The sequence below is a fragment of the Heloderma suspectum genome, chromosome 7 (assembly GCF_057233095.1).
Source record: "Heloderma suspectum isolate Gila_16-S chromosome 7, 16-S_ref, whole genome shotgun sequence".
Taxonomy (NCBI): domain Eukaryota; kingdom Metazoa; phylum Chordata; class Lepidosauria; order Squamata; family Helodermatidae; genus Heloderma; species Heloderma suspectum.
Genome location: NC_139464.1, coordinates 45,980,200 through 45,996,011, shown reverse-complemented (window position 1 = coordinate 45,996,011; position 15,812 = coordinate 45,980,200). Strand labels below are relative to the sequence as shown.

The following is a 15,812-nucleotide window of genomic DNA, read 5'->3' as shown; positions in this document are numbered from 1 at the left end:
AAAAAACAGCTGTCCCCACATTGATGACTGCCCTGTTGAAGTCATCAAGACAGAGCATAGGAGATGATGCAACTCTACACCCAATCACATCACACCCCTATGGCATATAAACCCTACACAGGAAGACCACAATTCAGATGATGGGTGGAAGAAAGAGGAAGACAGATGCCCTCTGATGTTTCCAGTCTGCTGCTCTGGCCAAGTGCTTCTGGACTGCTGTGGTGTTTGCAGTGTGGTTTGAGTCCCAGGAGTTCTTTCTCTTTTGCCCCTGACATGACTGTTTTTAGTCAGGCAAGCAAAAGGTGTGAAGCATTTCCCACATTCCCTCTGGTGGGTCTGAAACTCCTATCTCCTCCTCCCTATGTAGACAGCCACTGGAGGTTGGTGCTGTCAGTGTTTGCCTGTGGTGGCCCTTGTTGCTTATCCTAGTCCCTTTTTTTTTTACTGCTTGTCAGTGCAGTCTTCCTCCCTGGGTGACTCTGGCAGTGTATGCCCTCTGCAGGCCCCATGCCCAGGGAGCTGCATTGCATATCCTGTTCTTTCTCCCTTTGTGTGGTGTGCTCCAAAACAGTGGCTGTGAGCAGCATAAGGGGATTCGAACTCCTGCCTGAAGGGATGCCCGGGGATTGACAGCTTCAGCTCAATGTGGAGTTGTTTTGCATGTTGTGTGCGGTGCAATGCAGAGGTGTGCTGGGGCATATCCCCACTGACCCAAGTACATTGCCTCTTTTCCTGTGGGGATGGAATGTGGGTGTTGCCGCAGGCACAGTCCCTGATTGAGGAGCTTTGGCAGGGTTCCCATGGATGCAGGGGGGGGATGCATGTGTTTGCCATTTCCCTGCTATTTGGGGATTTCCAAGTAGTATGTGCTTCTATTAAACAGAATAGTAGCATTCATGGGTTTGTGCATGATTGTTTAGAATTTAAAATTATTCTTTATGCCGATCTTTTATTGTTTATTTCTGAACTCCAGTTGCCAGTGCTAGCGTGGATGCAGCTGATTAAAAAGTTTGGTAATTTGTGTGGTTATTCAGTTAATTGGCCAAAATCCAGACTGATGGCGACTGGAGATTCTATACCTTGTAGTGTTATCACAGATTGGAAATTTCGATAGTGCCCAAATGCTATTACTTATCATGGAATACTTATTCCCAGAGATATATCTCAAAAGATTGACTGATGAGATTTCTCTGGATCTAGATAGATGGGCATCTTTTAAAGCTGAGTTTGTGTGGTAAAGTAAATACACTTAAGATGAATACTATACCTTGGATTGTTTATGTTATACGTGGGGCTCCCTTATCTATACCTGGCAAATATTTTAAGAAAATCAATGCTTCATTTCATATATTGGGGGGGGGGGGTCTCTCTGCCAAGATTATCTCTGAAAAGGATGCAACTTCTAATTAAAGAAGGTGGATTTGGTTTCCAGATCTTGCTTTATATCATTGGGCTTATCTGTTGACTTGTACTGAATTTTGGTCTTTCCCATCTGTACTGGATCTTCCACCTCAGTCAGTTTTGAAATCTTCTTATCTGGTTCCTTTCTCTAAACGGTTCTAGACATTGACAATGTCTAGAACAATGTTCTAGACATAGACAATGGCATTAGGTTCTAGACATAGAAAAATGCATAGGGGTCCACCCACAGTTTCTACAGCTACAGATGTGTGGCATATAATGTCACATCAATTACACTTTGATCCATTTTCTCATGCTAACTTTACTTTATGGGGAAATCCTGATCTAAAAATGGGTAAGAAAATGTTTTTGTGGCGGACATAGACAGATAAGGCGATTTTTACTTTGGATCAACTGGTGGGCTCTGATGAGTTTTTGTCATTTTTTATCTTGCATGCCAAATATTGACTTGCCAGCTATGGGCGAATGGCAGTACTTGCAATTGCAGCATTTGTTAATATCTAGGTTTGGCCTGGCTGCTTTTACAGCATCAAAGTCTCTGTCATTATTGGAAGCACTTCTTGAGGATAGTCAGGCAAAGTGATCCATGTCTATGAAAACTTGTTATCAGTGAATAAATATGATATGTCGGGATTTAAGCAGGAATGGAATAGGGAATTGGATTCTCTCATTCTACCTAATCAGTGGATCATCGCTTTGGAGTCTAACTATTGCGTCTATGGATCTTAGGCTGTGCCTTATTCAGCAAAACATTTGTTTTGTGTCTACTGGACACTGCAATGTCTCTTTAATAAGGCACTGTCTAATTTGGCTACTTGTTGGTGGTGCAATGCAGCTAATGCTTCTTTTAAACATATGTTTTGGCAATGTCGTTCTTTTTGGGAGGAAGTTATTATATAGATAAATTTTGTACTGGAACAGTCTAATATTCGCTGATGTTCACGATGTTTTAAATTATTTGCCTGCTTTATGGAAATTAATGAATGGTCAGTGTAAATGGATTCTCTGTGCCCTCTTGACAGCTGAAAGACTTATATTACAACATTGGAAGGATAAACACTCAACTCCTATAATGCAATGGATTCAGGACCTTGTAACGTTCTCAACATTTGAACAGATGGCATACAGACGCCACCTTCGAATGGATACTTACTTGGATATCTGGTCTGTTTTTGTTGAAGTCTGTGTATAATTGCTAGTAAGCTGTATTTTCATATATATGCATTTCATATATATTCATTGTTATAGATATATACAAATTGATGTATGTATATTTAAAAAAACACTTAAAAAAAGAAAAAAAAGGTAATGTGTGCTTCCCCTCCCCTCCTGGGGTGAGTAAGCATAGGATATGGTGCTGGTTCCACCAGCACAGCAGTGGTGTATCTCCTCCTGGCCACCAGCATTATTAGGCTACAAGACTGTTCCGCCATTAGAAAGATGAGGTGAAGCTAACTGTTCCATATTTACCATTAACTGGAAGCACCTATTTTTGGAAACCAGTCTGAATGTTTAAAGTTGGTCTCTTAATCTAAATCCAGAGAACCTGAGGGAGGAAAGCTCAGTACATACAGCAACAGAATGCAAGAGAATTAGATCAGCCTAGGCAGGTGAAACATTCTCCACTGTGCAATGCTGGGAGACACCATTCCCAAGGGGACTTAGAAAAAGAGAAGCTTGAATCCTTGACCAAAACTATCATTTGCAAACTATACAATAATACAGACTTAAAAAGAGGGAAAGAAACGTTTAGATCTTTTTCAACTCCTAGAAGGGAGTCAAAAGCATTTAGAAAATTAGAAGCTAAAAACTCCTATCACTCCCTCTAATAGTGAGCGCTGACAGGATTGTAGCCAAAATGGGGCCACTGGGAAACAAGAGGGAGGTATCAGCATGCTTGGGAGAATCTCAAGATTTGCAGAAGAACAAACATCTTTAGGGGGAAAACAAACCCAAACAACTCTGTGAAGACAGAGCATGCTCAGTGATTCCAGAATACTGAGTGTCCGGGGTGGGCAAGAGGGTGCCGAGAACTGGGAGAATGGGCAATGGAATGGAGATTCCTGGAAGAGGACATGGCAGGCTAACCACAGCCCTGAACAGGCGCACTCCACACTGCAACATTTTGTTGCTGGTCCCACTTGTAACATTTTAACAATAAAGGCCTACCTGATTTTGTAAGGTGGATGAAAGGCCATTACAGAGTAGAGAAAATGTTTCCAATTCCTGCTGCAAGGAAGAGAGAGAAAGTAGCAGACACTTAGCAGAACAATGATCAATGACACGATTCCAGCACGGTCACTTCTATGTAAGACAGAACCTATGACCTGCATGTGGCCCTTGGCCACTTCCAATGCAGTTACCAGAGCCGTGGGGACTCCGCCCAGAGTTTCCCTTGTTAGCACTAGCTATGGAAAGCCCAGAATTTTGCCAGCACTAGCACTAGTGAGAGAAGCCCTTCCCTTATCGCCAACCATTCCTGAGAGATCAGAGATAAAGCAACAGTTTCCCTTGCCAGTGCTAACAAGGGAGAGCCCTATCTGGTAAGGAAGGAAGAGTGTGTGCCTGTGTGTGTGTGTGTGTGCGCGCGCGCATGTACATGTGGGGGGATGTGAATGTACATGTATGTGCATGTGAGTGTACATGTATATGCATGTGCACAAACATGTATGGCCCCTGGCACCCCAGCAAACACCAATGGAGCCCTCGGGGCCAAAAACATCGTGCTCCCCAATATAAGAAAAAGCAGGCAATCATACAAAATGGCTCTCTCTGACTGTATGTAATTGTACTGAATTGTGTATATACCCCAGTACACCAATACTGGGAACTGAAACTAATCTTAGCTTTCCAGTGCCATACACACAGCACAAGACATGCTTAGAATAGTCAAGCATGACAATCTTCATGTGAATTCCATGCTGTTCACAACCACAAATTGACTACCATGTAGGGATTTCATCCTGAGTGAAGCAAATAGTGCTCACTAAGCTTTGACCGGAGAGGAGGCAGGTAGTCACTCTCTTGTTGTGATTGTGTATGTTCCCCAACACCTTGGCTTTAAATGGTTTTGCCTGGGAATGTAAGCTAGTAAGGATCTAGCTGCACAGGGCAAATCAAGCTACATTTTCTGCCAAAACACAGAAAAGGAGGTGCCCCCACCCACTATTCAGCTAGCATGGGACCTCCAGAGATCATAAACACCCAACCTTCCTCCAGTTCTAATCCAATCAAGCCTCACTGTACCACCTATTGAACTGGCCACGGAGAGTCCCCAAGGCAGGGGTGGGCAATTTGTGGTCCTCCAGATGTTGTTGGACTGCAACTCCCATCACCCCCACCACTGGTTATGCTGGCTAGGGCTGATGAGAGTTGCAGTCCAACAACATCTGGAGGGCCACAACTTGCCCAACCCTGCTCTAAGCAGTGCCATACAAGATGTTCTACCGTAAGTCATCCTACCAGCACATAGTCCCTCTTTTTGGTTAAACAACAGCCTCTTTTGAGGGCACAACTGAGAAACACCCTCCAAAGACCATACTTTTGTACATTAAACCTTCATCCAGTGAAGTGTGGAACTGTCCTGGCAAGCCAGAATCCCTCGCCGAGTTCCCCCCAGGTCCAGGTCCCTTTCTCCAAGTTCCTCTCCCAAGTTCTTCGGTGAAGTCTCCAGAGTTCCTCCCTCCCTCTGCACACACACCCTTTCCCCTCGAGTCTCTCCTTCTGCTTGAATTCTAAAGTTCCTCCCCCTCCACACACAAAAAAGTCATGAGCTTCAGGCTGGTGACCACTCCCACAAACAGCATCTGCTTCTCCAGGATGGACTCGTATAGTCTCTTTCTCCCTCTTTCCCTGCCTTTCTCAGTTCTGCTGTGAATTCCCTCCTTTCCCCTTCTCCTCAGAAGCCAGAATGACACTGCACAGCCATACCACTCACCCCACAACCCCTCATTCACTCTCTCTTCCTGTCATTCTCGGAAACCTTCATAGCTAACCATTTAATTGCTCATTTTTGTTATATTTTCTCAATAAAACCTTATTTTTGGGAAAGCTCTCATCTCATTTCCATTACTCCCCTGAGTACCTTACATGACCATTCTGCTACCTAGACCAAACAATCTGGACATTATTCATGCTTGGCTCTCTTGTGTTTTGGTTAAAACATGATAGTTTAGAACAGCTCTAAAGGACAAACAGCAGCCTGTTCTCCAGCAAAATACCGCCAGCGTAACAGTGGGAAATTATTCCCCTAGCACCACATTTGAGCTAAATTCCCTCAGTCACACATGTTCTGGAAGAGTTTATTCCCTGAACACATAAGAGTAGTCTGCAGACATGTTTAGAGACACATGTCCCAAGCAAGCACAATAACATTCTCTGAAGTTTTCATGGGTAACCAAATAAAATTATTCTGTTCTGAATTCATTAGCTTAATTCAGTTGGCAGCTTCTAATTAATGATGCACATATTCCAATTCGATCCTTGCAACCATGAACTGCAATCTCAAATGGCAAGCATTAATATGAGGATCATCCAATCCCAAGGCAAAAGTTACAGGACAGTAAGAGATAAGCTGAAAAAATAAAATGGTGTACCTATAGGAAATTAACTACCAGAAATGATAGCAGGTACCTTGAAAGTAGGGTAGAGTACAGAGCCTCACTAGTCCAACCTTCTGGTTTGCTCATAAGCCTTTTACACACACAGACACTCAAACATACAAACCAGTTACTACTCCAGTGAGAACCACTGTGGTGCAGTGGCTAGATCAGACCTGCTCAACTCAGAGCACCAGTGATGTATAGCAGCCCACCAGGAGCTCAGACAACAATTCCTATTTCTGCTCGCTCTCTCTCTAGGATGACACAAACAGAGGTGAGCACCAAGCAGCTCAGAGGTCACTATACATTGCCAATAAGCTCCAGCCAGCTTGGTGGATCATATGATATGCAGTTCTGTGGGAGAGCACTGGGTCTGGACGTTGAACCTCCAAGATCAAATTCCTGCCCAACCATGATGCTCAATGGTTAGTCTTAGGCAAGTCATTATCTCTCAGTCTAGCCCAGCTTTCTTCAACCTGGTGCCCTCCAGATGTATTGGACTAGAACTCCCACCATTCCCAACCAGCCATAACGGCTGGGAATTAAGGGAGTTGTAGTCCAATACATCCAGAGGGCACCAGGCTGGGGAAGGCTAAGCTAGCCCTTCTCCAAGGATTGTTGAGAGGATAAAAATAATGCCCAATGAATGCTAATTATAGGAGTGGAATACGACTACCATACCTGAGGCCTCTTATACGCTTTCCGGATCCTTAATCCTAGCTTCTGTGCAAGTTCCTGGCCAAGTTGTGCCACACTTTCATCCTTCAGCAGAGAAAACAATAAAGACTTATTTACAGATGTTTTCACTTGTTTGCACGTAACACTAAGCCATGGTTTAAGTTAACAATGGTTTGTTGAACAATCCAGGATCTGTCCCATTGTACCACTTTTCCATAGGTAGAATTGTGCACAACTGTGTTAAGTTAAATTTGCTCACATTTACTTTGCATAATTTATTCTACGTCCAGTGCTGTTCTTTTGACACCTGTGCCAAGATGGGAGCAAATATATGAACAAAGCAGGGAAAGGAGACTGGGATAGATAGGCAGGGCATGGAGACAGTGTGTGAGTTGGGGGACGGGGGGAAGACAAGCAGCAACTGCTGTAAGGGAAAGGGAAGGGAATCTTTACCAGAAACAGCCATACATTCTCAAAGTTTTATGTGCAATAAGAAGTGCTAGAGATTTGGATAGCTGCCATATTTGCGCTAGAAATAGGATTCTCTACGTATTAATTGATGATTGAGGTCTGGAAGGTTTGTAGATTCCCTGATAACATTTTTACTGCACTCTGGCTTAAAAAGACAGAGAGCGCTAATGAGAGGAAGAGGGAAAAAGCTCTGAACTTTTGAGTATATTTTATTTTAAAACATTTAGGGCACAGTCCTATGGCCCCTAGATATTGTCTCAGAGGCCATAGGATACTGGGGATTTTCACCTCCAAGGCCATAAACAGAGCTACGACCTTGGAGGTGAAAATCCCCACTTGGATCTTTACCCTTCCCCCTCCCAGCCTCCCAGCCTCTGCAGCAGCTCCTCTTCTGAGGTTGGTGTCATGACCTCGGACAGGGAGAGCAAAAAGTTGGTGTGCTGGGAGGAGGGAGGGAGGGAGGGAGGGAGGTTAGGATACGCTCTATCCTGTAGCCTCTCCAGCCCCAGACCCACCCCTGCCATCATGCTCCACTAGGCAGGCTCAGAGGCCCATCTAATGGAAAAACTTTGAAAGATGGACAGAGAGGTGAAAATCACCTCCATTGCTCTTCCTGCCCTGCTAGCAGCAGCCTGGCAGAGCACTGGAATCTCAGAAGTCTCTGAGATCGGAGACTTCTGTGTAGAGGGCGGCAAACTGATAGGGTTGTGCCCTAAAGCTGATTTTCTATTTAAAAAGACCTGAATATCTGTAAATGTGTAAGCCACTACTTACATGCGGGAGGGAGAGCAAACAGCGGCTGTTACATTCATATGCTTCCTTGTGCTTCCCTAGCTCATTCAGGCAACGGGCTTTCCGGAAGAGAGCACGGATGTTCTCCTTGTTGAATCCCAGAGCTTTCTCACTGTCTTCCAAAGCCTTCTCATACAGGCCCTTTTGAAAAACAGACCAACATAACCATGGGATCTTTCACATAAATAGATACTCCATGTTTCCTTCTGTGTGAGATCTGTCCCAGCTAATCTGTACCAGCTGCTCTTAGATACTGTGCATAAGGAAAAGAAAGGGGGAGCAAAAGAGAGAGCTAAACAGATATGGGTTGTAGCAGAAGCTGCTGACTAGTTCCTGGCCTTTGGATCAGGGACAAGTAGTTGGCGTCCTTCATGAACACCAGACACATGGCTTACAATACACACCTCCTGCTCTCCAAAGACTTGAGGGTAATAAGGTTGTCAACTGGCCAGAATGTTACTGGCCTGACCAAGATTTCATCCTCCTATACAGTTACCAGTTCTTTGGATACTAATGTGCAAAACCTCCTTCTGCTCTCTGTACTCATGTGTGCATGCATGTGAATACATGTGCATGTCTCAGCTCAGACACAATGACAAATCATGCTTTGTTGTGACAAGAGCAAACAGCAGCAAGCCTCTGGCTTAACCCCACCTGCCTTCTCCCCTTCCTTGCACATCAATACGTCTGAGCTGAGTCTGTGTGTGTGTGTGTATTGTGTATTTATATTTACACATATACACACATTCCTGCCAAAATGGGCTGTAGCCTACAAATGCTTGCACCGCAATAAATGTGATTGATTGTCTTCACAGTGCAGCACAATTCTTTGTTGCTACTCCTCTAGAATTTGACATGACCTGCTTCATGTTTTGAGAATTATGGCTCTAAGCACAGCGGTCCACTATATAAATTCTCACCAAGTTATCTCTGACATCATGTGCTATACTGCCTTCCATAGCAGCTCAGTGCATCAAGTTAACATCGGAGGGCGCAATCCTATCGGGATAGGCGGCCGCCTCCAAACTCGGAGGCGACTGCCAATCCAATGCAGGGCAGGAGAAGCATGGAGGGGATTGTCCCCTCCGCGCTTTAGCCACCCTGCATTCGATTTCGGCTGTCTAACTGCAGGAAGGTGGAGGAACACCCTGTTTTCCTCTTCCGAGCACGGGGCCATTCCGCGCTGCCTATGCTGGCGGCCATAGGATTGCGCCCTTAAACAGTACGCTGCCTTTCCCATTCTTCTCCTTGAAGTACATATGCCTTTCATCTGCTCCAAAGGAAAATGGCTAAGGGATGAATCACACATGTATGGTCATCACTTGATAAATGTGCAACATCAAATAATGGCCTGCATGTGCAAATGAGCCACAACAGATCTAAAAATGACTTCGATACAGTAGTTTTCAATGGAGTCTGTTCACACATTCAGAGGCAAGTTATCAAGTGTTGGAAGATCAACCAAAGCACAGGGATGTATGAACTATCCCTAAGCATACTTACCATGGCAAAGTAGCAGGCAGCCCGATTGACATGCAGCTTGCATAAAAGATCCACTGGAATGGTCACCTCATCAGAAGCTGCATAATCAGCCACATTCAGCCCTTCTACATACTGCACCAGTGCCAGCTTGAAATCCTTCTCTCTGAACAAGTCATTGCCCTCCACAAATAAGTTTCGCACCAGCTTTTGCAAAAAGGCCTGTATGAAGAAACAGAGAGTGAACATGTCACAAAAATTACAGGGCATTTCCAGGCCCTCCACCCCAAGCAGGTCATCTCATTTTGTCCTTGCTACAGTGCCCCTTCATGGATCACTGCCTTGTTGTGGCGAAGGGGCTTGCGTAACTCAGTGAAGCCATAAGCTATGCCGTGCAGGGCCACCCAAGACGGACAGGTCATGGCAGAGAGTTCTGACAAAATGTGGTCCACTGGAGAAGGAAATGGCAACCCACTCCAGTATTCTTGCCAAGAAAACCCCATGGAACGTATCACAAGGCTACAAGATATGACGCCGGAAGATGAGCCCCTCAGGTCGGAAGGTGTCCAATATACTACTGGGGAAGAGCAGAGGGTATTTTCAAGTAGCACCAGAAAGAGTGAAGCGGCTGGGCCAAAGCCGAAAGGACACTCAGCTGTGGATGTGTCTGGTGGTGAAAAGAAAATCCGATGCTGTAAAGAACAATATTGTTTAGGAACCTGGAATGTAAGATCAATGAATCAAGGTAAGCTGGAGGTGGTCAAACATGAGATGGCAAGACTGAACATTGACATCTTGGGAATCAGCGAACTAAAATGGATAGGCATGGGCGAATTTAATTCAGGTGACCATCATATCTACTACTGTGGGCAAGAATCCCTTAGAAGAAATGGAGTAGCACTCATAGTCAAGAAAAGGGTGGGAAAAGCAGTACTGGGGTACAATCTTAAAAACGATAGAATGATCTCAGTACAAATCCAAGGCAAACCATTCAACATCACAGTAATTCAAGTCTATGCCCCAACCACTGATGCCGAAGAAGCTGAGGTTGATCGGTTCTATGAAGACCTACAACACCTTCTAGAACTAACACCAAAAAAAGATGTCCTCTTCATCATAGGGGATTGGAATGCTAAAGTAGGAAGTCAAGAAATCACCGGGATAACAGGCAAGCATGGCCTTGGTGTACAAAATGAAGCAGGACAAAGGCTAATCGAGTTTTGCCAAGAGAACACGCTGATCATAGCAAACACTCTTTTCCAACAGCACAAGAGGCGACTCTACACATGGACATCACCAGATGGTCAATATCGAAATCAGATTGATTATGTCCTTTGCAGCCAAAGATGGAGAAGCGCTATACAGTCAGTCAAAACAAGACCTGGAGCTGACTGTGGCTCAGATCATGAGCTTCTTCTTGCAAAATTTCGGCTGAAATTGAAGAACGTAGGGAAAACCACTAAACCATTCAGGTATGACCTCAATCATATCCCTGATGAATATACAGTGGAGGTGAGGAATAGATTTCAGGGATTAGACCTGATAGACAGAGTGCCTGAGGAACTATGGACGGAGGTCCGAAACATTGTTCAGGAGGCAGCAACGAAATCCATCCCAAAGAAAAAGAAATGCAAGAAAGCCAAGTGGCTGTCTGATGAGGCTTTACAAGTAGCTGAGGAAAGAAGGGAAGCGAAAAGCAAGGGAGAAAGGGGAAGACATACCCAACTGAATGCAGAGTTCCAGAGAATAGCAAGGAGAGAAAAGAAGGCCTTCTTAAATGAACAATGCAAAGAAATCGAGGAAAACAACAGAATGGGAAAGACTAGAGATCTCTTCAAGAAAATCGGAGATATCAAGGGAACGTTTTGTGCAAAGACGGGCATGATAAAGGACAAAGAAGGCAGGGACCTAACAGAAGCAGATGAGATTAAGAAGAGGTGGAAAGAATACACAGAAGAACTATACAGGAAAGATCTGAATGTCCCTGATAGCCATGATAGTGCGGTCACTGAACTTGAGCCGGACATCCTAGAGAGTGAAGTCAAGTGGGCCTTAGGAAGCATTAGTAACAACAAAGCTAGTGGAGATGACAGTCTTCCAGCTGAGCTATTTAAAATCCTAAAAGATGATGCTGTTAAAGTGCTGCACTCAATATGCCAACACATTTGGAACACTCAACAGTGGCTGCAAGACTGGAAAAGGTCAGTTTACATTCCAATTCCAAAGAAGGGCAATGCCAAAGAGTGTTCAAACTACCGCACAATTGCACTCATTTCACATGCCAGCAAGGTGATGCTCAAAATCCTACAAGCTAGGCTTCAGCAGTATGCGAACCGAGAACTACCGGAAGTACAAGCTGGATTTTGAAGAGGCAGAGGAACTACAGATCAAACTGCCAACTTTCGCTGGATCATGGAGAAAGCAAGAGAATTCCAGAAAAACGTCTATTTCTGCTTCATTGACTACGCTAAATCCTTTGATTGTGTGGATCACAACAAACTGTGGCAAATTCTGAAAGTGATGGGAGCACCAGACCACCTTACCTGTCTCCTGAGAAACCTGTATGAGGGTCAAGAAGCAACAGTAAGAACCAGACATGGAACAACTGATTGGTTCAAAATTGGGAAAGGAGTACGACAAGGCTGCATATTGTCGCCCTGCTTATTTAACTTATATGCAGAGTACATCATGAGAAACGCCGGGTTGGATGAATCACAGGTCGGAATTAAGATTGCCGGGAGAATTATCAACAACCTCCGATATGCAGACGATACCACCCTAATGGCAGAAAGCGAAGAGGATCTAAAGAGCCTCTTGTTGAGGGTGAAAGAGGAGAGTGCAAAAGCTGGTTTGAAACTCAACATTAAAAAAACGATCATGGCATCTGGCCCCATCACTTCCTGGCATATAGAAGGGGAAGAAATGGAAGCTGTGACAGATTTTACTTTCTTGGGCTCCAAGTTCACTGCAGACGGTGACTGTAGCCATGAAATTAAAAGACGTTTGCTCCTTGGGAGGAAAGCTATGGCCAACCTAGACAGCAGAGTAAGAAGCAGAGACATCACCTTGCCAACAAAGGTCCGTCTAATCAAAGCTATGGTTTTCCCAGTAGTAATGTATGGCTGTGAGAGCTGGACTATAAGGAAGGCTGCGCGCCAAAGAATTGATGCGTTCGAACTGTGGTGCTGGAGAAGACTCTTACGAGTCCCCTGGACTGCAAGGAGGTCAAATCAGTCCATCCCAAAGGAAATCAACCCTGAGTGCTCATTGGAAGGACAGATACTGAAGCTGAAGCTCAAATATTTTGGCCACCTAATGCGAAGAGAAAACTCTCTGGAAAAGACCCTGATGCTGGGAAAGACTGAAGGCAAAAGGAGAAGGGGACGGCAGAGGATGAGATGGCTAGATAGCATCACCGATGCAATGAATATGAACTTGAGCACGCTCCGGGAGAGAGCGCAGGACAGGAAGGCCTGGCGTGTTATGGTCCATGGGGTCACGACGAGTCGGACACGACTGAACGACTGAACAACAACAGTGCCCTACCGACATCTAAACCACCAGGCTGAACTGAGGGAGATGAGGAGGAGAGCAGGGCTATTCCAACAGCCCTACTGAAAGGCTCTTCCACCATCAACTGCCACCACCAGCAGCCATTCCAGCAGGCTGAGCTGAGAGAGAGCAGGGCCATTCTACCAGCCCTGCTAAAAGAATTATTTCCCCCCCCTTCCCTCACCATTCCTCTCTCCTTGTATGCCTTGTCTTTTTAGATTGTAAGCCTGCAGGCAGAGACTGTGTTGTTTCATTAATAATAAGTAAGCTGCTCTGGAAGCCTTTTTGGTTGAGGAGCAACATAAAAATACCCCAAATAAATAAATAATAAATTGTACTTCCTCATAATATAAAGGTACATAATTAGGTCAATCCTAGAACACTACAATCTCCTGCTTACAATTTTGTGAACAATAACTAGTCAATTGTGAGGAACGGCGTTCCTTGACTGGAGAGCCACACGATATCTGCTTCATCTTCCATATTATGTCACATCACAATATTACAGTTCACTGTAGACCTGTCCATGCTGCACAGTGTTCTGATGTCACAACACAGTGTAGACAGAACTCAACAAGAAAACCAGGACCAATTGACCATGGTACAGCCCTTCAGTTAAGGCATTCCCTGGACTTGTAGTAAAGGTTGGTGTGAGGACACTTGCAAGGAGATTGCGGGCAAGACGTTCTGTCAATTGCTTCTGGACGCGAATGAGGTGTCTTTAAGAGCAAGCGAACAGTTCAGTGCATAAATGGGCTCAACTGAAATCAAGTTTTCCTTCTTGCAATTCATGTATTTCTTTAAAAAGCATGCATAGTAACTGGTTCCTGTAGCAATTAAACCATATTGGCTTGCAGCGTAATAGAGCCTTTATACAACCCAGGAGCAGAACCTTTGATGTTGCAGCTCACATGCACTTCGCTACAGAATTATATCTGCTTAGAGACAGATTTTTGCTTGGGTCTCTCTATTCCCATACAAAGGATACTAAGCGAGATCACCTACTTGAAGATGAAGGCTGCAGTCATATGTACACATTTTGGGAAGCAAGTCCCATTAAACAAAATGGGATTTCCTTTAGAGTAAACATGTGTAAGATCAGGCTGTAAGTGTCCAGAACTTACCACAAGCCAGGGCTGGTAGATGCTGGGAGAAACAGTGTTGGAAGGTAAATGCCCATGTCTCTTAGCTTAGTAGATGCATAAGTATTCATGATTTGAAACTGAACCCACTGGAAGGGTCAGGCAGTTCAAAGGCATAAAATAGGTCAAGATCACCCACATAGCTCAATAGATCATCCTGATGCAATACAGAATGGCATCTTCTGGATCGTAGGGCCAATGACTACTTGCTAGTCTCTGGGTCCAGTAGAAAGCCTATAACAACCTGTGCTATTTATAAAACTTAACCTCAAATGCTGCACATTTTTCCTTTTCTTTTTTAACATAAAAAGCAGCCTTCAGTTCCATCAGTTTGATAGATGTCCATGATTATGTTTTAAGAGATTAATCGCGCACTCCTATGCATGTTTACTTAGAGGTCCGTCCTTTTGATTTCAGTGGGACTTATTCTCTAGTAAACGTGCATAGGATTATAGCCTAAGGCTGCAATCCTATGGACAGTCATCTGAGTAAGCCTCACTAGACACTGTGTGACACTGCTACATAAATATGCATAGGGTGGTGCTAAAAGTGTCGGCTTTACTAGTTTATATACATATATAATTTAGAATTTCACTTTAAATCAGGTTTCTTTTTAAGAGAAAGATTCTAACAGGTAAAAACATAAATCTATTTTTATCCAGCCTGTTACTATGCTCCCAGGGCAGCTGGTCAGAAAAGCAAACTGCAGCAAGTTGCTGGGAGGCACTTGATTATGGAGGGTCAATCCAATTCCACATCCTGCTATACAAACCTCCATCTCCTACAGTCCCTCAGTCTGGGCAATGCATTGTCTCGATATGCTGCTGGGTGTGACTCCGCATTTGCCAAGGCTGCGTTTCTCTTCACTTCCAAGTCTTCTTGCCTGCCTGCTTTCTGCATTGTCCTACCCACCTGACTGCCTTGCTCTGCTTTGTTGTGACTTGCCATTTCCTTGTATCCTGCAGACTGCCTCCCAAGTTTTGACCTCCTGTCTTTTTCTACATGGACTACAGACTTGTTTCCACCTGTACCCAGGTAACCAGAAACTCTCCTCTGCTGGCAGGTTCTGCCAGATCAAGCCTTGCACAGTATTTCTTTGGAAGGAATATAGCCAATCCAGTTACTGATCCATCACTGGATTTTGCTGGCTTGGGGAATTATCAGCCAGTTTCTAATCTGTCTTTTGGGGGGCAAGTTGCTTGAGATGGTAATGGCCAGTCATCTCCAGGTGCTTTTAGAGAAAGCTGTTTATCAATCCATTGCAGCCTGGTTTTGGGACTGGCTTCAGAACTGAGAGTGTCTTAGGGAGTAATCCTATCAGGACAGGTGGCTGTCTCTGAACTCGGAGGCGACTGCCTTTCCAATGCATGGTGGGAGGAGAGCAGAGGGGATCCTCTCCTCCTTGCTCCATCTGCCCTGCATTCGCAGCTAGATGGCCGACTTTGGCTGTCTAGCCGCGGGATGTCAGCGTGCAGGGTGGGGAGGCCAGACGGCACATAGGAAGCATCGTACTGGAATTTCTGCACTCCCACTCCTCCCCGCCTCTGGGAATGTCCCCTTTTGCCCCACACTGCTCCTATGAGCATGGAGCGAGTGACAATCCATGTCGCCTACGAGGCAGCGGGGAGGCGGCTCTGGGAACCAACCAATCCTATGGCCGTCTAGCCACTGTCTA

The 15,812-nt window shown here is 44.8% G+C and overlaps 1 protein-coding gene across 13 annotated transcripts in view; it reads right to left on the bottom strand.

Moving 5' to 3' along the window:
• The window catches only part of ZC3H7B (zinc finger CCCH-type containing 7B), a 77,776-nt gene that overhangs the window by 49,319 nt on the left and 12,645 nt on the right, over window positions 1-15,812 (bottom strand). For 6 of the 13 annotated variants that reach the window (XM_084809958.1, XM_084809954.1, XM_084809961.1 and 3 more), the window contains exons 4-7: window positions 9,468-9,665; window positions 7,947-8,105; window positions 6,705-6,785; window positions 3,592-3,651 (exon numbers count right to left, since the gene is read on the bottom strand). In XM_084809958.1, the coding sequence (XP_084666084.1) occupies window positions 3,592-3,651; window positions 6,705-6,785; window positions 7,947-8,105; window positions 9,468-9,665 (498 nt within the window). The other 7 variants (XM_084809960.1, XM_084809955.1, XM_084809963.1 and 4 more) reach the window with 4 other exon arrangements.